This window comes from Eucyclogobius newberryi, unplaced genomic scaffold (assembly GCF_026437365.1).
Source record: "Eucyclogobius newberryi isolate DKJ021-1_F unplaced genomic scaffold, fEucNew1.0.hap1 SCAF_1, whole genome shotgun sequence".
Classification (NCBI taxonomy): Eukaryota; Metazoa; Chordata; class Actinopteri; order Gobiiformes; family Gobiidae; genus Eucyclogobius; species Eucyclogobius newberryi.
The window spans coordinates 52049355-52075759 of record NW_027315723.1 but is presented as its reverse complement, the minus strand read 5'-3'; the positions used below and the strand labels follow the sequence as shown (position 1 = coordinate 52075759).

Below are 26405 nucleotides of genomic sequence, written 5' to 3'. Positions count from 1 at the left end.
CACACCTCGCTCAGGCCGCACAGAGCTGGGACACATTAAAGACACACACCTCGCTCAGGCTGCACAGAGCTGGGACACATTAAAGACGCACACCTCGCTCAGGCTGCACAGAGCTGGGACACATTAAAGACGCACACCTCGCTCAGGCTGCACAGAGCTGGGACACATTAAAGACGCACACCTCGCTCAGGCCGCACAGAGCTGGGACAGTCACAGCGGCTTTACTCGAGTAGAAGGACATCGCTCACTGAACATGTCAGAATATGTATGTTCAGACAGGGGACGCTCTAATGTGCAGGAGACGCTCTAATGTGCAGGAGACGCTCTAATGTGCAGGAGACGCTCTAAATTGCAGGAGACGCTCTAATGTGCAACGCTCTAATGTGCAGGAGACGCTCTAATGTGCAGGGGACGCTCTAATGTGCAGGGGACGCTCTAATGTGCAGGGGACGCTCTAATGTGCAGGGGACGCTCTAATGTGCAGGGGACGCTCTAATGTGCAGGGGACGCTCTAATGTGCAGGGGACGCTCTAATGTGCAGGAGACGCTCTAATGTGCAGGAGACGCTCTAATGTGCAGGGGACGCTCTAATGTGCAGGGGACGCTCTAATGTGCAGGGGACGCTCTAATGTGCAGGAGACGCTCTAATGTGCAGGGGACGCTCTAATGTGCAGGGGACGCTCTAATGTGCAGGAGACGCTCTAATGTGCAGGAGACGCTCTAATGTGCAGGAGACGCTCTAATGTGCAGGGGACGCTCTAATGTGCAGGAGACGCTCTAATGTGCAGGAGACGCTCTAATGTGCAGGAGACGCTCTAATGTGCAGGGGACGCTCTAATGTGCAGGAGACGCTCTAATGTGCAGGGGACGCTCTAATGTGCAGGAGACGCTCTAATGTGCAGGGGACGCTCTAATGTGCAGGAGACGCTCTAATGTGCAGGGGACGCTCTAATGTGCAGGGGACGCTCTAATGTGCAGGAGACGCTCTAATGTGCAGGGGACGCTCTAATGTGCAGGGGACGCTCTAATGTGCAGGAGACGCTCTAATGTGCAGGAGACGCTCTAATGTGCAGGGGACGCTCTAATGTGCAGGGGACGCTCTAATGTGCAGGAGACGCTCTAATGTGCAGGAGACGCTCTAATGTGCAGGGGACGCTCTAATGTGCAGGAGACGCTCTAATGTGCAGGGGACGCTCTAATGTGCAGGAGACGCTCTAATGTGCAGGGGACGCTCTAATGTGCAGGGGACGCTCTAATGTGCAGGGGACGCTCTAATGTGCAGGGGACGCTCTAATGTGCAGGAGACGCTCTAATGTGCAGGAGACGCTCTAATGTGCAGGGGACGCTCTAATGTGCAGGGGACGCTCTAATGTGCAGGAGACGCTCTAATGTGCAGGGGACGCTCTAATGTGCAGGAGACGCTCTAATGTGCAGGGGACGCTCTAATGTGCAGGGGACGCTCTAATGTGCAGGGGACGCTCTAATGTGCAGGGGACGCTCTAATGTGCAGGGGACGCTCTAATGTGCAGGGGACGCTCTAATGTGCAGGGGACGCTCTAATGTGCAGGAGACGCTCTAATGTGCAGGAGACGCTCTAATGTGCAGGAGACGCTCTAATGTGCAGGAGACGCTCTAATGTGCAGGGGACGCTCTAATGTGCAGGGGACGCTCTAATGTGCAGGGGACGCTCTAATGTGCAGGGGACGCTCTAATGTGCAGGGGACGCTCTAATGTGCAGGGGACGCTCTAATGTGCAGGGGACGCTCTAATGTGCAGGGGACGCTCTAATGTGCAGGAGACGCTCTAATGTGCAGGGGACGCTCTAATGTGCAGGGGACGCTCTAATGTGCAGGAGACGCTCTAATGTGCAGGAGACGCTCTAATGTGCAGGGGACGCTCTAATGTGCAGGAGACGCTCTAATGTGCAGGGGACGCTCTAATGTGCAGGAGACGCTCTAATGTGCAGGGGACGCTCTAATGTGCAGGGGACGCTCTAATGTGCAGGGGACGCTCTAATGTGCAGGGGACGCTCTAATGTGCAGGGGACGCTCTAATGTGCAGGAGACGCTCTAATGTGCAGGGGACGCTCTAATGTGCAGGGGACGCTCTAATGTGCAGGAGACGCTCTAATGTGCAGGGGACGCTCTAATGTGCAGGAGACGCTCTAATGTGCAGGGGACGCTCTAATGTGCAGGGGACGCTCTAATGTGCAGGGGACGCTCTAATGTGCAGGAGACGCTCTAATGTGCAGGGGACGCTCTAATGTGCAGGAGACGCTCTAATGTGCAGGGGACGCTCTAATGTGCAGGAGACGCTCTAATGTGCAGGGGACGCTCTAATGTGCAGGAGACGCTCTAATGTGCAGGAGACGCTCTAATGTGCAGGAGACGCTCTAATGTGCAGGGGACGCTCTAATGTGCAGGGGACGCTCTAATGTGCAGGAGACGCTCTAATGTGCAGGAGACGCTCTAATGTGCAGGAGACGCTCTAATGTGCAGGGGACGCTCTAATGTGCAGGGGACGCTCTAATGTGCAGGGGACGCTCTAATGTGCAGGGGACGCTCTAATGTGCAGGGGACGCTCTAATGTGCAGGAGACGCTCTAATGTGCAGGAGACGCTCTAATGTGCAGGGGACGCTCTAATGTGCAGGAGACGCTCTAATGTGCAGGAGACGCTCTAATGTGCAGGGGACGCTCTAATGTGCAGGGGACGCTCTAATGTGCAGGAGACGCTCTAATGTGCAGGAGACGCTCTAATGTGCAGGGGACGCTCTAATGTGCAGGAGACGCTCTAATGTGCAGGGGACGCTCTAATGTGCAGGAGACGCTCTAATGTGCAGGGGACGCTCTAATGTGCAGGGGACGCTCTAATGTGCAGGGGACGCTCTAATGTGCAGGGGACGCTCTAATGTGCAGGAGACGCTCTAATGTGCAGGAGACGCTCTAATGTGCAGGGGACGCTCTAATGTGCAGGGGACGCTCTAATGTGCAGGAGACGCTCTAATGTGCAGGGGACGCTCTAATGTGCAGGAGACGCTCTAATGTGCAGGGGACGCTCTAATGTGCAGGGGACGCTCTAATGTGCAGGGGACGCTCTAATGTGCAGGGGACGCTCTAATGTGCAGGGGACGCTCTAATGTGCAGGGGACGCTCTAATGTGCAGGAGACGCTCTAATGTGCAGGAGACGCTCTAATGTGCAGGAGACGCTCTAATGTGCAGGAGACGCTCTAATGTGCAGGGGACGCTCTAATGTGCAGGGGACGCTCTAATGTGCAGGGGACGCTCTAATGTGCAGGGGACGCTCTAATGTGCAGGGGACGCTCTAATGTGCAGGAGACGCTCTAATGTGCAGGGGACGCTCTAATGTGCAGGGGACGCTCTAATGTGCAGGGGACGCTCTAATGTGCAGGAGACGCTCTAATGTGCAGGGGACGCTCTAATGTGCAGGGGACGCTCTAATGTGCAGGAGACGCTCTAATGTGCAGGAGACGCTCTAATGTGCAGGGGACGCTCTAATGTGCAGGAGACGCTCTAATGTGCAGGGGACGCTCTAATGTGCAGGAGACGCTCTAATGTGCAGGGGACGCTCTAATGTGCAGGGGACGCTCTAATGTGCAGGGGACGCTCTAATGTGCAGGGGACGCTCTAATGTGCAGGGGACGCTCTAATGTGCAGGAGACGCTCTAATGTGCAGGGGACGCTCTAATGTGCAGGGGACGCTCTAATGTGCAGGAGACGCTCTAATGTGCAGGGGACGCTCTAATGTGCAGGAGACGCTCTAATGTGCAGGGGACGCTCTAATGTGCAGGGGACGCTCTAATGTGCAGGGGACGCTCTAATGTGCAGGAGACGCTCTAATGTGCAGGGGACGCTCTAATGTGCAGGAGACGCTCTAATGTGCAGGGGACGCTCTAATGTGCAGGAGATGCTCTAATGTGCAGGGGACGCTCTAATGTGCAGGAGACGCTCTAATGTGCAGGAGACGCTCTAATGTGCAGGAGACGCTCTAATGTGCAGGAGACGCTCTAATGTGCAGGAGACGCTCTAATGTGCAGGGGACGCTCTAATGTGCAGGGGACGCTCTAATGTGCAGGGGACTCTGAATCATTCATAAACATTGTGGTCACATATGACATTATTACATGTATTTATGTTGTGAAAAAGGATCATATATTTTCCACCTTCTGAAGGAGAAATGCCATGAACATCTCTGACCTCTGACCCCTCCTCCACACCTCCTCCTCCCCATGAGCTGCTCCTCCTCATGAGCTGCTCCTCCCCAGGAGCGCTGCTGCTCCTCATGAGCTGCTCCTCATGAGCTGCTCCTCCCCATGAGCTGCTCCTCCTCATGAGCTGCTCCTCCTCATGAGCTGCTCCTCCTCATGAGCTGCTCCTCCCCATGAGCTGCTGCTCCTCATGAGCTGCTCCTCCTCATGAGCTGCTCCTCCTCATGAGCTGCTCCTCCTCATGAGCTGCTCCTCCTCATGAGCTGCTCCTCCCCATGAGCTGCTGCTCCTCATGAGCTGCTCCTCCTCATGAGCTGCTCCTCCCCATGAGCTGCTCCTCCCCATGAGCTGCTCCTCCCCATGAGCTGCTCCTCCTCATGAGCTGCTCCTCCTCATGAGCTGCTCCTCCTCATGAGCTGCTGCTCCTCATGAGCTGCTCCTCCTCATGAGCTGCTCCTCCTCATGAGCTGCTCCTCCTCATGAGCTGCTCCTCCTCATGAGCTGCTCCTCCTCATGAGCTGCTCCTCCTCATGAGCACACATACTTCTGTCACACACACTGCTCAGCTGATGCCACGCGCTCTGACCAGTGACGTCTGCGCAAAGGAGAGCTTTGTGTGAAAACACAGTTTGTACACTCTGCTCTACATAAGAACTGTCCACACAGACAGAGACACAGAGAGAGACGCAGAGACAGAGACAGAGACGCAGGCGCAGAGACAGAGAGACAGAGAGACAGAGACACAGACGCAGAGACAGAGACACAGACGCAGACGCAGAAACAGAGACAGACGCAGAGACACAGACGCAGACGCAGAGACGCAGACGCAGGGACAGAGACGCAGGGACACAGAGACACAGAGACACAGACGCAGAGACAGAGACGCAGAGAGAGACGCAGAGACAGAGACACAGACGCAGACGCAGAAACAGAGACACAGACGCAGAGACACAGACGCAGACGCAGAGACAGAGACACAGACGCAGGGACAGAGACGCAGACGCAGGGAAAGAGACGCAGGGACACAGAGACACAGAGACACAGACGCAGAGACAGAGACGCAGAGACAGACGCAGAGACAGAGACACAGACGCAGGGACAGAGACAGAGGCGCAGAGACACAGACGCAGAGACACAGACGCAGAGACACAGACAGAGGCACAGAGACACAGACACAGAGACACAGACGCAGAGACACAGACGCAGAGACAGAGACACAGTCACATATTCAGACAGACACATCCCCGGCGCTCACAACCACAAACATTCTTAGCATTTTTTTCAAGAGGAAATTACAGCCTCTTCACTCTCATGATCAAACTGGCAGCTCGAGACGTTTCAGCCTCTTCACTCTCATGATCAAACTGGCAGCTCGAGACGTTTCAGCCTCTTCACTCTCATGATCAAACTGGCAGCTCGAGACGTTTCTGCCTCTTCACTCTCATGATCAAACTGGCAGCTCGAGACGTTTCTGCCTCTTCACTCTCATGATCAAACTGGCAGCTCGAGACGTTTCAGCCTCTTCACTCTCATGATCAAACTGGCAGCTCGAGACGTTTCAGCCTCTTCACTCTCATGATCAAACTGGCAGCTCGAGACGTTTCAGCCTCTTCACTCTCATGATCAAACTGGCAGCTCGAGACGTTTCAGCCTCTTCACTCTCATGATCAAACTGGCAGCTCGAGACGTTTCAGCCTCTTCACTCTCATGATCAAACTGGCAGCTCGAGACGTTTCTGCCTCTTCACTCTCATGATCAAACTGGCAGCTCGAGACGTTTCAGCCTCTTCACTCTCATGATCAAACTGGCAGCTCGAGACGTTTCAGCCTCTTCACTCTCATGATCAAACTGGCAGCTCGAGACGTTTCAGCCTCTTCACTCTCATGATCAAACTGGCAGCTCGAGACGTTTCAGCCTCTTCACTCTCATGATCAAACTGGCAGCTCGAGACGTTTCAGCCTCTTCACTCTCATGATCAAACTGGCAGCTCGAGACGTTTCAGCCTCTTCACTCTCATGATCAAACTGGCAGCTCGAGACGTTTCTGCCTCTTCACTCTCATGATCAAACTGGCAGCTCGAGACGTTTCAGCCTCTTCACTCTCATGATCAAACTGGCAGCTCGAAACGTTTCAGCCTCTTCACTCTCATGATCAAACTGGCAGCTCGAGACGTTTCAGCCTCTTCACTCTCATGATCAAACTGGCAGCTCGAGACGTTTCAGCCTCTTCACTCTCATGATCAAACTGGCAGCTCGAGACGTTTCAGCCTCTTCACTCTCATGATCAAACTGGCAGCTCGAGACGTTTCAGCCTCTTCACTCTCATGATCAAACTGGCAGCTCGAGACGTTTCAGCCTCTTCACTCTCATGATCAAACTGGCAGCTCGAGACGTTTCAGCCTCTTCACTCTCATGATCAAACTGGCAGCTCGAGACGTTTCTGCCTCTTCACTCTCATGATCAAACTGGCAGCTCGAGACGTTTCAGCCTCTTCACTCTCATGATCAAACTGGCAGCTCGAAACGTTTCAGCCTCTTCACTCTCATGATCAAACTGGCAGCTCGAGACGTTTCAGCCTCTTCACTCTCATGATCAAACTGGCAGCTCGAGACGTTTCAGCCTCTTCACTCTCATGATCAAACTGGCAGCTCGAGACGTTTCAGCCTCTTCACTCTCATGATCAAACTGGCAGCTCGAGACGTTTCAGCCTCTTCACTCTCATGATCAAACTGGCAGCTCGAGATGTTTCAGCCTCTTCACTCTCATGATCAAACTGGCAGCTCGAGACGTTTCAGTCTCTTCTCTCATGATCAAACTGGCAGCTCGAGACGTTTCAGCCTCTTCACTCTCATGATCAAACTGGCAGCTCGAGACGTTTCAGCCTCTTCACTCTCATGATCAAACTGGCAGCTCGAGACGTTTCAGCCTCTTCACTCTCATGATCAAACTGACAGCTCGAGACGTTTCAGCATCTTCACTCTCATGATCAAACTGGCAGCTCGAGACGTTTCAGCCTCTTCACTCTCATGATCAAACTGGCACCTCGAGACGTTTCAGCCTCTTCACTCTCATGATCAAACTGGCAGCTCGAGACGTTTCAGCCTCTTCACTCTCATGATCAAACTGGCAGCTCGAGACGTTTCAGCCTCTTCACTCTCATAATCAAACTGGCAGCTCGAGATGTTTCAGCCTCTTCACTCTCATAATCAAACTGGCAGCTCGAGATGTTTCAGCCTCTTCACTCTCATAATCAAACTGGCAGCTCGAGACGTTTCAGCCTCTTCACTCTCATGATCAAACTGGCAGCTCGAGATGTTTCAGCCTCTTCACTCTCATAATCAAACTGGCAGCTCGAGATGTTTCAGCCTCTTCACTCTCATAATCAAACTGGCAGCTCGAGATGTTTCAGCCTCTTCACTCTCATAATCAAACTGGCAGCTCGAGATGTTTCAGCCTCTTCACTCTCATAATCAAACTGGCAGCTCGAGATGTTTCAGCCTCTTCACTCTCATAATCAAACTGGCAGCTCGAGATGTTTCAGCCTCTTCACTCTCATGATCAGGTGGACAGACAATACAGCAGCTCTGGAGTCAAATATGTCGCTATCGTAGGAGACTTCACTGAACATTGTTATTATGGGGGAGAAGAGCAGGGAAGACATTCAACAAATCATCAGAGCCATGAACAGACGCCACAGGAGCCTGATGAGCGCTTTGGTGAATATTTGAAAAGGTGCATTATGCTCTTCGCTTTGCCCGGAATGTTCCGCAGTACGGCATTAACCAGCTGGTATTTCTTCAACCTCTGAGGTATTTGAGGCAAACGAATACCTTAAAAAGCGCTTGCCTCTCCACAGATCTGACATTACTTAATCATAACTTGGCTTCCTGCTTTGTCTCCGTGGAGATGCCGTACGTCCAATGCCATACTGCGGAACATTCCAGGCCAAGCAATCACATAACGACCACGGTGCATCGTCCATGACTGAAATACAAACGTTTCATTCCCGTGGAGGACGACCATACTTCATGTGGGTGTGGCCTGTGCAGGGGGTGAGATGATCTGCGTGCTCCGCTCGTATCCAGGAAGTGAAGATAAGCTCATGCTCAAGGGCCCTCGTTTAGTCTCGCTACGAGGCTTCAAAGCGTTCACTCATCAGTCCCATTATTAGGGTACTTTTCAGGCCAAATGCAAAACAAATATTGTCAACTTCAAGGGGAAAAATACTTTTAGTCAGAACCTTCTAAGGTCGCTGTAGCTGAAACATTAGCCTCATACAATCTCAACAGTTCACAACCAAAAACACAAATCATTTCTCAAACAAAAGCTCCTACAGCCGACCCCAGGCCCGACCCCAGGCCCGACCCCAGGCCCGACCCCAGGCCCGACCCCAGGCCCGACCCCAGGCCCGACCCCAGGCCCGACCCCAGGCCCGACCCCAGGCCCGACCCCAGGCCCGACCTCAGGCCCGACCTCAGGCCCGACCCCAGGCCCGACCCCAGGCCCGACCCCAGGCCCGACCTCAGGCCCGACCCCAGGCCCGACCCCAGGCCCGACCCCAGGCCCGACCTCAGGCCCGACCTCAGGCCCGACCTCAGGCCCGACCTCAGGCCCGACCTCAGGCAAAACTCCATTTGAATAACAGCACATTTCTCACACATTTGCATTGGACGAGCACGAGCGGTTTAAAGAGGTGCCAGACTGTAGCTCTGCGTGTGGTTTCAGACTGTAGCTCTGCGTGTGGTTTCAGACTGTAGCTCTGCGTGTGGTTTCAGACTGTAGCTCTGTGTGTGGTTTCAGACTGTAGCTCTGTGTGGTGTCAGACTGTAGCTCTGTGTGTGGTTTCAGACTGTAGCTCTGTGTGTGGTTTCAGACTGTAGCTCTGTGTGTGGTGTCAGACTGTAGCTCTGTGTGTGGTTTCAGACTGTAGCTCTGCGTGTGGTTTCAGACTGTAGCTCTGCGTGTGGTTTCAGACTGTAGCTCTGCGTGTGGTTTCAGACTGTAGCTCTGCGTGTGGTGTCAGACTGAAGCTCTGTGTGTGGTTTCAGACTGTAGCTCTGTGTGTGGTTTCAGACTGTAGCTCTGTGTGTGGTTTCAGACTGTAGCTCTGTGTGTGGTTTCAGACTGTAGCTCTGTGTGGTGTCAGACTGTAGCTCTGTGTGTGGTTTCAGACTGTAGCTCTGCGTGTGGTTTCAGACTGTAGCTCTGCGTGTGGTTTCAGACTGTAGCTCTGCGTGTGGTTTCAGACTGTAGCTCTGTGTGTGGTTTCAGACTGTAGCTCTGTGTGGTGTCAGACTGTAGCTCTGTGTGGTGTCAGACTGTAGCTCTGTGTGTGGTTTCAGACTGCAGCTCTGTGTGTGGTTTCAGACTGTAGCTCTGCGTGTGGTTTCAGACTGTAGCTCTGCGTGTGGTTTCAGACTGTAGCTCTGTGTGTGGTTTCAGACTGTAGCTCTGTGTGGTGTCAGACTGTAGCTCTGTGTGGTGTCAGACTGTAGCTCTGTGTGTGGTTTCAGACTGTAGCTCTGCGTGTGGTTTCAGACTGTAGCTCTGTGTGTGGTTTCAGACTGTAGCTCTGTGTGTGGTTTCAGACTGTAGCTCTGTGTGTGGTGTCAGACTGTAGCTCTGTGTGTGGTTTCAGACTGTAGCTCTGCGTGTGGTTTCAGACTGTAGCTCTGCGTGTGGTTTCAGACTGTAGCTCTGCGTGTGGTTTCAGACTGTAGCTCTGCGTGTGGTGTCAGACTGTAGCTCTGCGTGTGGTGTCAGACTGTAGCTCTGTGTGTGGTTTCAGACTGTAGCTCTGTGTGTGGTTTCAGACTGTAGCTCTGTGTGTGGTTTCAGACTGTAGCTCTGTGTGTGGTTTCAGACTGTAGCTCTGTGTGGTGTCAGACTGTAGCTCTGTGTGTGGTTTCAGACTGTAGCTCTGCGTGTGGTTTCAGACTGTAGCTCTGCGTGTGGTTTCAGACTGTAGCTCTGCGTGTGGTTTCAGACTGTAGCTCTGTGTGTGGTTTCAGACTGTAGCTCTGTGTGGTGTCAGACTGTAGCTCTGTGTGGTGTCAGACTGTAGCTCTGTGTGTGGTTTCAGACTGCAGCTCTGTGTGTGGTTTCAGACTGTAGCTCTGCGTGTGGTTTCAGACTGTAGCTCTGCGTGTGGTTTCAGACTGTAGCTCTGCGTGTGGTGTCAGACTGTAGCTCTGTGTGTGGTTTCAGACTGCAGCTCTGTGTGTGGTTTCAGACTGTAGCTCTGCGTGTGGTTTCAGACTGTAGCTCTGCGTGTGGTTTCAGACTGTAGCTCTGCGTGTGGTTTCAGACTGTAGCTCTGCGTGTGGTTTCAGACTGTAGCTCTGTGTGTGGTTTCAGACTGTAGCTCTGTGTGGTGTCAGACTGTAGCTCTGTGTGGTGTCAGACTGTAGCTCTGTGTGTGGTTTCAGACTGTAGCTCTGCGTGTGGTTTCAGACTGTAGCTCTGTGTGTGGTTTCAGACTGTAGCTCTGTGTGTGGTTTCAGACTGTAGCTCTGTGTGTGGTGTCAGACTGTAGCTCTGTGTGTGGTTTCAGACTGTAGCTCTGCGTGTGGTTTCAGACTGTAGCTCTGCGTGTGGTTTCAGACTGTAGCTCTGCGTGTGGTTTCAGACTGTAGCTCTGCGTGTGGTGTCAGACTGTAGCTCTGCGTGTGGTGTCAGACTGTAGCTCTGTGTGTGGTTTCAGACTGTAGCTCTGTGTGTGGTTTCAGACTGTAGCTCTGTGTGTGGTTTCAGACTGTAGCTCTGTGTGTGGTTTCAGACTGTAGCTCTGTGTGGTGTCAGACTGTAGCTCTGTGTGTGGTTTCAGACTGTAGCTCTGTGTGTGGTTTCAGACTGTAGCTCTGCGTGTGGTTTCAGACTGTAGCTCTGCGTGTGGTTTCAGACTGTAGCTCTGTGTGTGGTTTCAGACTGTAGCTCTGTGTGGTGTCAGACTGTAGCTCTGTGTGGTGTCAGACTGTAGCTCTGTGTGTGGTTTCAGACTGCAGCTCTGTGTGTGGTTTCAGACTGTAGCTCTGCGTGTGGTTTCAGACTGTAGCTCTGCGTGTGGTTTCAGACTGTAGCTCTGCGTGTGGTGTCAGACTGTAGCTCTGTGTGTGGTTTCAGACTGTAGCTCTGTGTGTGGTTTCAGACTGTAGCTCTGCGTGTGGTTTCAGACTGTAGCTCTGCGTGTGGTTTCAGACTGTAGCTCTGTGTGTGGTTTCAGACTGTAGCTCTGCGTGTGGTTTCAGACTGTAGCTCTGCGTGTGGTTTCAGACTGTAGCTCTGTGTGTGGTTTCAGACTGTAGCTCTGTGTGTGGTTTCAGACTGTAGCTCTGCGTGTGGTTTCAGACTGTAGCTCTGTGTGTGGTTTCAGACTGTAGCTCTGTGTGTGGTTTCAGACTGTAGCTCTGTGTGGTGTCAGACTGTAGCTCTGCGTGTGGTTTCAGACTGTAGCTCTGTGTGGTTTCAGACTGTAGCTCTGTGTGGTGTCAGACTGTAGCTCTGCGTGTGGTTTCAGACTGTAGCTCTGCGTGTGGTTTCAGACTGTAGCTCTGTGTGTGGTTTCAGACTGTAGCTCTGCGTGTGGTTTCAGACTGTAGCTCTGTGTGACCTATGACCCCGGAACAAAACCACAGAAGGAAGAACACACCGGGCTCAGCAGCACTTTATCTGCACAATAACTAACGCAGACTTCACATACGAGAGGAACAAAACTATCCATCTTGTTGAAAATGCTCATGACAGTTGTTTATGAGACGCAAAAGGTCGACCGGAATGGGGGGGGATGAAACGACACATATCGCCACCTAGTGTCAGGAGGACGACACGTTCTTGTCAGGACTTGGACTTCCTCGTTGCGTGTAACTGGACAAGGACAGAGCTTGTCCAAGACCTCAAAACCGAACATTATAAAAAACGTTTCTTTCATTTGCACTGACACTTCCAAAGTTAAACACAGGGACGTTTATGAAGCGTTCAAACTTTAAAGCTATAGAATGTGTTCATGGTGTTTATGTCGAGACCAAGGAGGACTACGAAACGTCTGAGGAATAAAGTCTGGCGGTAATGCAACACTCGGATGCCAACCGCCATAAAACAACAACAACAACAACAACAACAACAAGACTTTCAAAGGGAAGTTCTGAACCTTTGAGTCATTTGGATTCATCCTGTGAGAATGTGGTGAAAGATGAGTCTTCTGCGTCGAGATGGACACTTTTAACTCACACATGAAGCAGCTTTAGGACAGATTTAGTTCAACAGCGATGAAGGAGAGAACAAGCATAAACCGGCTGAAAACATCTGCCTTTTATGGTCTACAGAACAGAATGTCACGTGGACGTACCGATATTTGGAAGACTTCCTGTGTGTCGTCCAGCATCTGCACCCGGATGGACACTGGACGTCCCGGGGCCTGGGCAGGAGGACGTAGGCCCGGCTCCAGAGTGGACACCCCAAAGCTCTCCGGAGCGCTCAGCCTCTGTCCCGCTGTGGAGGGACGCTCGACCGGCTCGACCATGGCCGCGGCAGACACGGGACGGCGTCGGGGACGGGACGGCGTCGGGGACTTCAGCTCACGTCTACAGAAGGAGGACAGGACAAAGTCAGTGTTTTGAAATGGCGTGGCTCACTATAATGCACGGCTGCAGTTTGAGCGTTCTAGTCTGTGATTTGTGGCTTTTGAAGTTTTGCTTTGGTAGAACACACTTCACTTGTAAATCACTTCTGCACATGAGAAATGAGTCGTTTATGAAGAGTTTTTAAAATACATTTCAAAGTCATAAGTAAATCCAAATATCTGTGAGGGAAAAGAGGAAACACTGGTCTGTGATGGTGACTCCACTAGAACATGAAGAACGCGACTGAAGAACGCGACTGAAGAACACGACTGAAGAACACGACCAGGACTGAAGAACGCGACTGAAGAACACGACCAGGACTGAAGAACGCGACTGAAGAACACGACCAGGACTGAAGAACGCGACTGAAGAACGCGACTGAAGAACGCGACTGAAGAACGCGACTGAAGAACGCGACTGAAGAACGCGACTGAAGAACTCAGTCGCGACTGAAGAACTCAGTCGCGACTGAAGAACGCGACTGAAAAACGCGACTGAAAAACGCGACTGAAGAACGCGACTGAAGAACGCGACTGAAGAACGCGACTGAAGAACGCGACTGAAGAACGCGACTGAAGAACTCAGTCGCGACTGAAGAACGCGACTGAAGAACGCGACTGAAGAACGCGACTGAAGAACGCGACTGAAAAACGCGACTGAAAAACGCGACTGAAAAACGCGACTGAAGAACGCGACTGAAGAACGCGACTGAAGAACGCGACTGAAGAACGCGACTGAAGAACGCGACTGAAGAACGCGACTGAAGAACTCAGTCGCGACTGAAGAACGCGACTGAAGAACGCGACTGAAGAACGCGACTGAAGAACGCGACTGAAGAACGCGACTGAAGAACGCGACTGAAGAACTCAGTCGCGACTGAAGAACTCAGTCGCGACTGAAGAACGCGACTGAAGAACGCGACTGAAGAACGCGACTGAAGAACTCAGTCGCGACTGAAGAACGCGACTGAAGAACGCAACTGAAGAACGCGACTGAAGAACTCAGTCGCGACTGAAGAACTCAGTCGCGACTGAAGAACTCAGTCGCGACTGAAGAACGCGACTGAAAAACGCGACTGAAGAACGCGACTGAAGAACGCGACTGAAGAACGCGACTGAAGAACGCGACTGAAGAACTCAGTCGCGACTGAAGAACGCGACTGAAGAACGCGACTGAAGAACGCGACTGAAGAACGCGACTGAAGAACGCGACTGAAGAACGCGACTGAAGAACGCGACTGAAGAACGCGACTGAAGAACGCGACTGAAGAACGCGACTGAAGAACGCGACTGAGTTCTTCAGTCGCGACTGAAGAACTCAGTCGCGACTGAAGAACGCGACTGAAAAACGCGACTGAAGAACTCAGTCGCGACTGAAAAACGCGACTGAAGAACGCGACTGAAAAACGCGACTGAAGAACGCGACTGAAGAACGCGACTGAAGAACGCGACTGAAGAACGCGACTGAAGAACGCGACCGAAGAACGCGACTGAAGAACGCGACTGAAGAACGCGACTGAAGAACGCGACTGAAGAACGCGACTGAAGAACGCGACTGAAGAACTCAGTCGCGACTGAAGAACGCGACTGAAGAACGCGACTGAAGAACGCGACTGAAGAACGCGACCGAAGAACGCGACTGAAGAACGCGACTGAAGAACGCGACTGAAGAACGCGACTGAAGAACGCGACTGAAGAACGCGACTGAAGAACTCAGTCGCGACTGAAGAACGCGACTGAAGAACTCAGTCGCGACTGAAGAACGCGACTGAAGAACGCGACTGAAGAACGCGACTGAAGAACGCGACTGAAGAACGCGACTGAAGAACGCGACTGAAGAACGCGACTGGTGGTGGTTTCCTGGGGGACTTTTAGCATTGGCTCTTGCACCACATAAATAACACCAGGATTTATAGAATGACAAAACAGGCTAATTTGTGCCTGCCGAGCCAGACGTGTGTCGCCACGGCAACCAACAACACAGGCGCATGACTGCAAACGCAGAGCTTCACAAACGCGCCCAGACTTGAAGAAGGCAGATTAGATGATACAGTACAAAACGGCACAAAAGAAACTCACAGCCCCTCCACCTCCTCCACCTTCTCCTCCACCTCCTGTGATATCACGGCACAGGAATGTTTCAAAGACAGAGACAGGGGACAGGGGACAGGGGACAGGGGGTGAAGCGGGCACAGCTCATCGTCCCGTCTGGTCGTGGCTCGATTGGCCCAGATCTAGTCTGTGTCTTTAAAGCTGCACTTGCTTTGCCTTGAATGTTCCACAGTAGAGCATTAAACTGCCCTGTACATGGAGACAAGCCAGTGTCACTACCAGGCCAAGTCACAGGTCAGATCTGTGGAAAGGCGAGCACGCTCACATCAAGTACGCTAGGATTTTTGGTGTGTAATTAGAGAAAAGGTACAAAGAGCGGCATTAAGTCAGTTTATAGACAAAATATCATAAAGGTCATATAAGTTATATGATCTGCAAATTTAAAGCATCAGTGTGTAACTTTCTGGAGGTGCGACGTCACCTGCAGGATCCAAGGAAATGGAAAGTCAAACTCAAAGGTCTGAACATTCTCTATGGAGATTGATACGTGTTACGTCAGGAGGAGGGCCAAGTACGAGTCAGGTTTGTGGAGCTGCAAGCCTGCTCACAGTTTTCATTCTGGTCTATTTTCATGGCTAAAAAGTGACATTTTGGGGCTTGTTTAGACCAGTGAGCAAAACTTATAGTTTATTTTAAATGATGGGGCCAGAGGCCCTCACAGATCTTTAGGTTTTAATGTATAATTTGTGGTTGCCTGGAGTCTACTGTATGTTTAAGTTTATTTTCTGACACAACATTTAAGTTCTTTGTCTTGACCTCTGACCTTTTCACAAACCTGTGGAAACAGAAAGACCACGCCCTAATATAGTTACTTTTCTCTCTCGCTCTTATTCCCAAAGTGAAACTACACAAACATATGTAAGTTCCACACGGGAACAACACGCTTCAGTTACACATGACATCTGTGGGAAGCAGCGGAGCACACGCACACGGAAGTAACGCATGTGTGTCACTGGAGCCGCTTTGTTTTGAAGAGGAGTGCAAAGGGTCAAAGGTTAGAGGCAGCTGAGCACAAAGAAGTAGACGCCAATCGCACGACACGAAACTGCACAACACGACACAACACGACACAACACTGCACGGCACGACACTGCACGACACGGCACTGCACGACACGGCACGACACAACACTGCACGACACAACACTGCACGACACGGCACTGCACGACACGGCACGACACAACACTGCACGACACGGCACTGCACGACACGGCACGACACAACACTGCACGACACGGCACTGCACGACACGGCACGACACAACACTGCACGACACGGCACTGCACGACACGGCACGACACAACACTGCACGGCACGACACTGCACGGCACGACACAGCAGGGCACGGCACTGCACGACACTGCACGACACTGCACGGCACTGCACGGCACTGCACGACACTGCACGACACTGCACGACACTGCACGACACTGCACGACACTGCACGACACGACACGACGCTGCAAGTGTGGCTTTGGAATAGAAAGTGTGCTGTAACATGTTTTGAAGAAAAGAACATCAACTTTAAAGTTAGATCATGTAACAGTCACTTTCTGTGTGAACTCAACGTAGCGTCAGGACAGTTCTGTTCCCAAATATGTCATCAGGAATAATAAGATATTAACAATAAAAAAGATTGTTCAATATCGTCTGATGCTGAACACATGAAATGTGGCTCTGGAGTCTGATTGTGACAGCGGCTTTAGAAGAGCACAAAGTAAAGTTACATCATGTTCAAATGAAGCCAGGACGAGAAGCTGAGCGGAATCCTGAGCGGAATACAGAGCGGCTCTGGACCCGGAGGAACAAAGGGCCGGACTGTTGAAGCGTTCCCAAAGGAGGCCGGGGCATGGGAACGGGACAGCGCCGCGGACACACGTGCGGGCCGCCGCGCCAGGGGGAGGAGTCATCACAAAACCTGCCAATCCCGTTTCAACACTGGCAACTGGACACTTTTCAAACTAGAGAGCAGGACCTGAACAGGAAGTGAAGGGGGACATGTACAGGAAGTGAAGGGGGACATGTACAAGAAGTGAAGGGGGACATGTACAAGAAGTGAAGGGGGACATGTACAAGAAGTGAAGGGGGACATGTACAAGAAGTGAAGGGGGACATGTACAAGAAGTGAAGGGGGACATGTACAAGAAGTGAAGGGGGACATGTACAAGAAGTGAAGGTGAAGGGGGACATGTACAGGAAGTGGAGGGGGACATGTACAGGAAGTGGAGGGGGACGTGTACAGGAAGTGGAGGGGGACGTGTACAGGAAGTGGAGGGGGACGTGTACAGGAAGTGGAGGGGGACGTGTACAGGAAGTGAAGGGGGACATGTACAAGAAGTGAAGGGGGACATGTACAAGAAGTGAAGGGGGACATGTACAAGAAGTGGAGGGGGACATGTACAGGAAGTGGAGGGGGACATGTACAGGAAGTGTAGGGGGACATGTACAGGAAGTGGAGGGGGACATGTACAAGAAGTGGAGGGGGACATGTACAGGAAGTGGAGGGGGACGTGTACAGGAAGTGGAGGGGGACATGTACAGGAAGTGGAGGGGGACGTGTACAGGAAGTGGAGGGGGACATGTACAGGAAGTGGAGAGGGACATGTACAGGAAGTGGAGGGGGACGTGTACAGGAAGTGGAGGGGGACGTGTACAGGAAGTGGAGGGGGACATGTATGCGGACCAATATTTGACATCATCTGGACTGTGGACGCCTGAAGCATGAATGTGTCCATCTCCATGGAGACAAGATCTTGCCAGGCAAGATATTAAACCCTCAGATGGGATTTGTTGTGTGCCCAAAGGCCTCACTGGACAGAACAACCTGGGGTGAAATGAGGATAAGAGAAAGAAGGACATGCAGCAAAGTGGCCCAGGGGCCCACCTGCAGCCGTACAGCCCTCAGGGGCCCACCTGCAGCACCCTCAGGGGCCCACCTGCAGCCGTACAGCCCTCAAGGGCCCACCTGCAGCGCCCTCAGGGGCCCACCTGCAGCCGTACAGCCCTGAGGGGCCGCCCTCATGGTCCGTCCCCATGGTCCGTCCCCATAGTCCGTCCCCATAGTCCGTCCCCATAGTCCGTCCCCATAGTCCGCCCCCATAGTCCGCCCCCATTGTCCGCCCCCATTGTCCGCCCCCATTGTCCGCCCCCATAGTCCGCCCCCATAGTCCGCCCCCATAGTCCGTCCCCATAGTCCGTCCCCATAGTCCGTCCCCATAGTCCGTCCCCATAGTCCGTCCCCATAGTCCGTCCCCATAGTCCGTCCACAGACACAACATGGAGATAGGAGAACAAAGCAGGAGAAACATGTGGGAGGCGCAGACAAAGACCCTCTGAGGTCAGAGATGCTCCACAAACGGCCGCAGTGGACGGTCAGATCAATACTTGACCCAGAGTGCGCTTCATCGAGGTGACACTTTCTCTCCCTGGAGCCGGTCTGGGGCCCATGAGGGACGCAGCAGGAGCCTCACCATTGTGTGAGAGCCATATTCATCTGTAAACGTGAACGGCCAACAGGGACGTCATTACCGCCCCCATTTGGGATCGAGGTGACAAACAGTCCCCAAGAGCCGGGTGGGTGGGGTCATGCCTGGGGTGACCTTATGGCACATGGGGGAGGGGCCACTCCCAATGTTTGTTCCCCTTGAGATCAATGAATGACCTGATGTCACCTGACCTGATGTCACCTGACCTGATGTCACCTGACCAGATGTCACCTGACCTGATGTCACCTGACCACACAGAGGCAGATGGTGAATGACCCTCGTGTCGCTGCTGCTATAAACCACCAGCTTCAAGTACAGTAGGTCAAGTCAGGACCTGGAGAGTAGGTCAGGAGAGTCATCCTGTAGGCCTCAGTGTCATCCTGTCCTGTAGGCCTCAGTGTCATCCTGTCCTGTAGGCCTCAGTGTCATCCTGTCCTGTAGGCCTCAGAGTCATCCTGTCCTGTAGGCCTCAGTGTCATCCTGTCCTGTAGGCCTCAGTGTCATCCTGTCCTGTAGGCCTCAGAGTCATCCTGTCCTGTAGGCCTCAGTGTCATCCTGTCCTGTAGGCCTCAGTGTCATCCTGTCCTGTAGGCCAGGCCTCAGTGTCATCCTGTCCTGTAGGCCTCAGTGTCATCCTGTAGGCCTCAGTGTCATCCTGTCCTGTAGGCCTCAGAGTCATCCTGTCCTGTAGGCCTCAGTGTCATCCTGTAGGCCTCAGTGTCATCCTGTCCTGTAGGCCTCAGAGTCATCCTGTAGGCCTCAGAGTCATCCTGTAGGCCTCAGAGTCATCCTGTAGGCCTCAGTGTCATCCTGTCCTGTAGGCCTCAGAGTCATCCTGTAGGCCTCAGTGTCATCCTGTAGGCCTCAGTGTCATCCTGTCCTGTAGGCCTCAGTGTCATCCTGTCCTGTAGGCCTCAGTGTCATCCTGTCCTGTAGGCCTCAGAGTCATCCTGTCCTGTAGGCCTCAGAGTCATCCTGTCCTGTAGGCCTCAGAGTCATCCTGTAGGCCTCAGAGTCATCCTGTAGGCCTCAGAGTCATCCTGTAGGCCTCAGTGTCATCCTGTAGGCCTCAGTGTCATCCTGTCCTGTAGGCCTCAGTGTCATCCTGTCCTGTAGGCCTCAGTGTCATCCTGTCCTGTAGGCCTCAGAGTCATCCTGTCCTGTAGGCCTCAGAGTCATCCTGTAGGCCTCAGAGTCATCCTGTAGGCCTCAGTGTCATCCTGTCCTGTAGGCCTCAGTGTCATCCTGTCCTGTAGGCCTCAGTGTCATCCTGTCCTGTAGGCTGTCCTGTAGGCCTCAGTGTCATCCTGTCCTGTAGGCCTCAGTGTCATCCTGTAGGCCTCAGTGTCATCCTGTAGGCCTCAGTGTCATCCTGTCCTGTAGGCCTCAGTGTCATCCTGTAGGCCTCAGTGTCATCCTGTAGGCCTCAGTGTCATCCTGTAGGCCTCAGTGTCATCCTGTCCTGTAGGCCTCAGTGTCATCCTGTCCTGTAGGCCTCAGTGTCATCCTGTAGGCCTCAGTGTCATCCTGTCCTGTAGGCCTCAGAGTCATCCTGTCCTGTAGGCCTCAGTGTCATCCTGTAGGCCTCAGTGTCATCCTGTCCTGTAGGCCTCAGAGTCATCCTGTAGGCCTCAGAGTCATCCTGTAGGCCTCAGAGTCATCCTGTAGGCCTCAGTGTCATCCTGTCCTGTAGGCCTCAGAGTCATCCTGTAGGCCTCAGAGTCATCCTGTAGGCCTCAGTGTCATCCTGTCCTGTAGGCCTCAGAGTCATCCTGTCCTGTAGGCCTCAGAGTCATCCTGTCCTGTAGGCCTCAGAGTCATCCTGTCCTGTAGGCCTCAGAGTCATCCTGTAGGCCTCAGAGTCATCCTGTAGGCCTCAGAGTCATCCTGTAGGCCTCAGTGTCATCCTGTAGGCCTCAGTGTCATCCGGCCAAAGGACCACCTTCAGGAGACAATCTGACAATAACGAGAAGTCCATTATAGAACAGGACGAGGAACAGGTCAGTGTGTGTGGAGAACTGCACAGGAGAAGTGGTCAGGACAGAGCAGTGGTCAGAGACAAAAAAAACTCTTTCAATCTAAACGCTCCTTCTCTTTCTCGTTGTCACGTAGTTCCGTCCGTTTTGTCCGTTTTGTCCACATTGAACTTGTAAAAAGTGTAAACATTGTGAAATAATGAAAGAGTTTATTTCAACATTAGATCTGCACAAATCAGATTGTGATTGTAGTAAATACACGAGGGTCAGAAGATTAACCCACTGACCAGAGCAGGTTTATTCTGCACATGGACCAGAAGACACACACAGAAGACACACACAGAAGACACACACAGAAGACACACACAGAAGACACACACAGAAGACACACACAGAAGACACACAGAAGACACACACAGAAGACACACAGAAGACACACACAGAAGACACACACAGAAGACACACAGAAGACACACACAGAAGACACACAGAAGACACAGACACACAGAAGACACAGACACACAGAAGACACACACACACAGAAGACACACACACACACACAGAAGACACAGACACACAGAAGACACACACAGAAGACACACAGAAGACACACACAGAAGACACACACACACAGAAGACACACACACACAGAAGACACAGACACACAGAAGACACACACAGAAGACACACAGAAGACACACACACACAGAAGACACAGACACACAGAAGACACACACAGAAGACACACACAGAAGACACACAGAAGACACACACAGAAGACACACACAGAAGACACACACAGACAGAAGACACACACACACAGAAGACACACACAGAAGACACAGACACACAGAAGACACACACACACAGAAGACACACACACACAGAAGACACACACAGAAGACACAGAAGACACACACGCACAGAAGACACACACACACACACAGAAGACACGCACAGAAGACACACGCACACAGAAGACACACAGAAGACACACACGCACAGAAGTCACACACGCACAGAAGACACTCCTACACGTACAGAAGACACGTACAAAAGACACTACACATACAGAAGACACGTACAGAAGACACACACACACAGAAGACACACACACACACAGAAGACACAGACACACAGAAGACACACACAGAAGACACACAGAAGACACACACAGAAGACACACACACACAGAAGACACACACACACAGAAGACACAGACACACAGAAGACACACACAGAAGACACACAGAAGACACACACACACAGAAGACACAGACACACAGAAGACACACACAGAAGACACACAGAAGACACACACAGAAGACACACACAGAAGACACACACAGACAGAAGACACACACACACAGAAGACACACACAGAAGACACAGACACACAGAAGACACACACACACAGAAGACACACACAGAAGACACACACAGAAGACACAGAAGACACACACGCACAGAAGACACACACACACACACACAGAAGACACGCACAGAAGACACACGCACACAGAAGACACACAGAAGACACACACGCACAGAAGTCACACACGCACAGAAGACACTCCTACACGTACAGAAGACACGTACAAAAGACACTACACATACAGAAGACACGTACAGAAGACACACGCACACAGAAGACACACAGAAGACACACACGCACAGAAGACACACACGCACAGAAGACACTCCTACACGTACAAAAGACACTACACATACAGAAGACACGTACAGAAGACACTACACGTACAAAAGACACGCACAGCAGACTCAGAAGACACGTACACGTCCAGAAGACCCGTGGAGCAGAGACACGCGTGCAGTGGTGTCCAGCCCGAGCCTCGGTCCCTCACGAGGCTCCTGGGGCTCTTCCTCCCGGACTGTTCTTTTCTTACCCGTGATTCTTTTCTGCTCCACAGATCGTCCCGAGCAAACGTTCTGTTTTCCACCGCGTGACGTAAATCCACCGCGCGCTTCCTGGAGACAAGTTGCAGTTGTCGGTGGAAGTCCCCGGAACACGGAGCTCTCACTGTCGGCGGGGACGAGCTTTCTGAGCCGGGGACATTGAGACAAATGGAGCTTCGGGTCTTTCGACTGGAACAATAAAAGCTCCGGTTCAACGTGAGCCGCGGCGCTGCGGCTGAGGCGACAGCGACACCGCGTGGCCGCCCGGCGCAAGTGCACATCACAACACCAAAGTCTTCACTTCTCCTGCATCTTAAAGTCTGAAAGTCTTACATTCTCAAATCATGATCACTTATGCTAATGGGAGGTCTTTTATAGATGTAAATGCATGTTATTGGACAATAACACGCATTCAAACCATGGATTTATTAGAAGGAGGATTCAGGATCAGCAGGACTGGATCCATGGACTGGACTGACATGACGTGGAAGAAAAGGACAATTCCTGGTTTCGAATTGTATTTAGTGAAAGCGCATCACACGTGACCTTTGCGTGACGCGGAGTTAATGAGATAAGATAAGATATTCCTTTATTGTCCACACATGGGGAAATTTTGGTGTTGCAACGCAGTAGATACAGAGGAAAAGGACAGATAACTTATAGGAAGTTTAAAAAAACACTCTTAATAGAAGAACTCTTATAAACAAAAACACTGTAAACAGGTCCTCTCATATCTTACTAGGGAATGAAGGGAAGGAAATAAAAATAAAGATAAAAATATATCCGCAAGCGGCAATGATCGGCCCTCGCCACACCGCCGCCACGCCGCAAGAGGAGGGGGCGTGGCTAACGCGCCCCAATTGTCCTTTTATTACACCTACTGCTGAATCTGTGACGCTGTCACATCTTCTCCCCTTTGTTTTACCATCAAAAAGCAATTTTATTTTGAATTCTTGGCAAACACTGACTCTTTGAATAAAAATGTGGATCACTTTTGATGGTCCTGAAGATGAGTCTCACCAAATTTCAGGTTAATAGGGCTGACGCCCTGAGGGGGAGGAGTTTGTGAAAGTCTAAAGTGTAAACATGTTCTGGCGATTTCCCCATTGGAATAACATGGGAGGTTTCGGTCATCGCTACAGCAAAGCCATAACAATTATGACATGGGTTTCATTGACTTTTTTGATGGGGCCAAAATTGAGTTGTGTGTCAAATTTCATATAATTTCGCAAAACTAAACATTTAACCTCCATATAAAATCTGTAGGGGGCGCTGTGGCGCCAAATTAATTAATTTCACTTCAAGTAGGTTTAGGGCAAAGAGTTTAACAACTGATTCTAATTTGACGCAATTCAGACTTTATCTGCGCAAACGGCAGAAATGTTAAATTTGGGAGATTTCTGAAATTCTTGCTACAGTTTGTGGCTTCGCCGCACAGAGACCGTGACAGGGTCAATGTAATTTGGATAACTTTTGATGTCCCACTCCTCAGTAGCATTTTCACCAAATTTCAGCTTTTTAGGGCCAACGCCCTGGGAGGAGTTCGTAAAAGTACGACGTTTGGAAAAACTCCGAAGTCATGTTTAGCCATTTTTGAAGCAATATGGCCGACATTTGGTTGGGCGGACGGCGTTGCCGTAATAATATTTTTTACGTCTCTTGTCACCATCTACCTCTGCGCCAAATTTCATGATTCTACGATCAGATTTTTTTGGGGTCATTTCCTATCGCTCAATGCATTTTTGGTACATTTGGGAGCGCTGACGCGCCAATTTTTTTTATTTTAGAAAAGGGAAATAGCCAGAATGTAGAGAGGCACGATTTTTAGAGGTGTGAACATTTTTGTGACTTTTCGTCAATGTCACTGGGTGAAAAATAAGGGGGTTGGTCCCGAGAAGAAGAAGAAGAAAGAAAGAATAATATTCCGATGCGAAAACAATGTTTCCCATTTTTCAAATATCATAAACTATACATTTTCGGAAAGCGCTCGCGCTTTCCTACCTCATGGTGTGGGTCCCTGGTCACTGACGGGTACTTTCGATAATTTTGAGTGGGCTCCGCCCACTTTGTGTTTTTGGCCCTCTAAACAGTAATAATGTTCAATTTTTGCATTACATGTTTATATGCACGGAACATGCAAGAGATGGGGAACGTATTCGTGAGACACTTAACGTAAATGAGTGCTTTACATGGGGATGACGATGACAATGTAAAGTGCTCGTTTAGTGCGACACTTTTGCACGGGCTTCGCCCGTTTACAACGGTAATGTTCCATTTTCCTACAACTAATTAGTATGCACGGGGCGTGCGTGAGTGAAGGCGTGCGTTGATGAGTGTTTGGAAGTGGACGAGCGCTTCGCGCTCGATTTCGTGCGCACTACGTGCGCACTTTCGCAACCGTGCTTCACACGGCCTTACGAGATTAATAGGCCTCTCGCCAGCTTGTGGCGCTCGGGCCTAAAAATAGCTGGCATAAGACAAATAATACTAATAATAATGGTAAAGTAAACACTCTTAGTGTTTACTTTACCATCATCAGTTATATGCACATGAATGTGACAGTATTGCACATGAGTGTCAGTATTGCACATGGGTGTCAGTATTGCACAAGGGTATGACAGTATTGCACATGTGTATGACAGTATTGCACATGGGTGTCAGTATTGCACATGTGTATGACAGTATTGCACATGTGTATGACAGTATTGCACATGAGTGTCAGTATTGCACATGGGTGTCAGTATTGCACAAGGGTATGACAGTATTGCACATGTGTATGACAGTATTGCACATGTGTATGACAGTATTGCACATGAGTGTCAGTATTGCACATGGGTATGACAGTATTGCACATGGGTATGACAGTATGGCAGAGTGCCCTGCAGGGGACAGAGTGTCCTGCAGGGGGCGACACTCATGGTCCAGCATAGATGTGAGTTTAGCCAGGACCCTTCTGTCCCCCACCTCCTGCACCGAGTCCAGAGGACAGCCCAGGACGGAGCTGGACTTCTTGATGCTGCTGCAAGAAACAGGATCTGGCGGTTGTTCATGTTTGAAAATGAGCACCATCTGATTATGATCATTACAACAAGGATTATATATTGTCACAAAGTAGGTAAATTAGAAGAGCAAAAAGTAATAAGATTGAGTGGCCAGTACGGGGATCGAACCCGCGACCTTGGCGTTATTAGCACCACGCTCTAACCAACTGAGCTAACCGGCCGTGGGTCCGCCTGACACGCAAACACTTTATAATCTCAATGTCAAGAACCAAGAACGCAGCCTGTTTTACGTCTTGACACGACAATTAACATCTAAAAACAACATATTTTACATTTTACTGTCCGAAAGTCCTCAAAGTGTTTCCTTTAAGCGGGAAAACGAGCCACAAACAGAAAAACATCGTATTTTAGAACAAATCAGCTCAACAATAATGATATTGTGGTTGAGAATGTACAGATGCAGCTTGTTAATAAACCAATGAATAGCTGAATAATGGTAACGTCATCGGTCATGTACAGTTACCATAGTTACCGGAGAGAAGACGGGATCAGTCACGTGACTTGGCAAGATGGCGCCTGCGGTGTAGAATGGATGCGCGTCGTGAATGTGAGTGCTAACTGTTCTTAGCTGTTATATGGAGGTAATAACGCGTGGTCACTCCTGAAAGCACGGCCGCTGTGTTCTGGTCAGTTTATGAAGGAAACAATGGCCTTAGCGGTCAGATAAATGAAGCCGTCTGTGTCGGGGCCGCGGCTAACGCTAAGCTAGCTCCGTGTAACGTGAGCCTGCCATTGTTATGATCCTCACCGCCTCCAAGACCAGACATGTGCTGTCTCTGAGCATGTTTGTCTCTGCTGTGTTCTAGGACATGTGCTGTCTCTGAGCATGTTTGTCTCTGCTGTGTTCTAGGACATGTGCTGTCTCTGAGCACGTTTGTCTCTGCTGTGTTCTAGGACATGTGCTGTCTCTGAGCATGTTTGTCTCTGCTGTGTTCTAGGACATGTGCTGTCTCTGAGCACGTTTGTCTCTGCTGTGTTCTAGGACATGTGCTGTCTCTGAGCACGTTTGT

At 51.1% G+C, this 26405-nt stretch overlaps 1 protein-coding gene and 1 non-coding gene across 3 annotated transcripts in view; both read right to left on the bottom strand.

Annotated features, from left to right (window-relative positions):
* The window catches only part of LOC140362564 (FERM, ARHGEF and pleckstrin domain-containing protein 1-like), a 73836-nt gene extending 51321 nt beyond the window's left edge, over nucleotides 1-22515 (bottom strand). For both annotated transcript variants that reach the window (XM_072448658.1, XM_072448650.1), the window contains exons 1-2: nucleotides 22324-22515; nucleotides 12571-12805 (exon numbers count right to left, since the gene is read on the bottom strand). In XM_072448658.1, coding sequence (XP_072304759.1) covers nucleotides 12571-12744 — 174 coding nt within the window. In that variant the 5' untranslated portion in view covers nucleotides 12745-12805; nucleotides 22324-22515. The remainder of the gene's footprint in view (nucleotides 1-12570; nucleotides 12806-22323) is intronic.
* A 2967-nt stretch (nucleotides 22516-25482) lies between these two features.
* trnai-aau (transfer RNA isoleucine (anticodon AAU)) lies at nucleotides 25483-25556 on the bottom strand. Its single transcript has one exon. It is a non-coding gene; the product is annotated as a tRNA-Ile (tRNA).
* Between the last annotated feature and the right edge of the window lie 849 nt (nucleotides 25557-26405).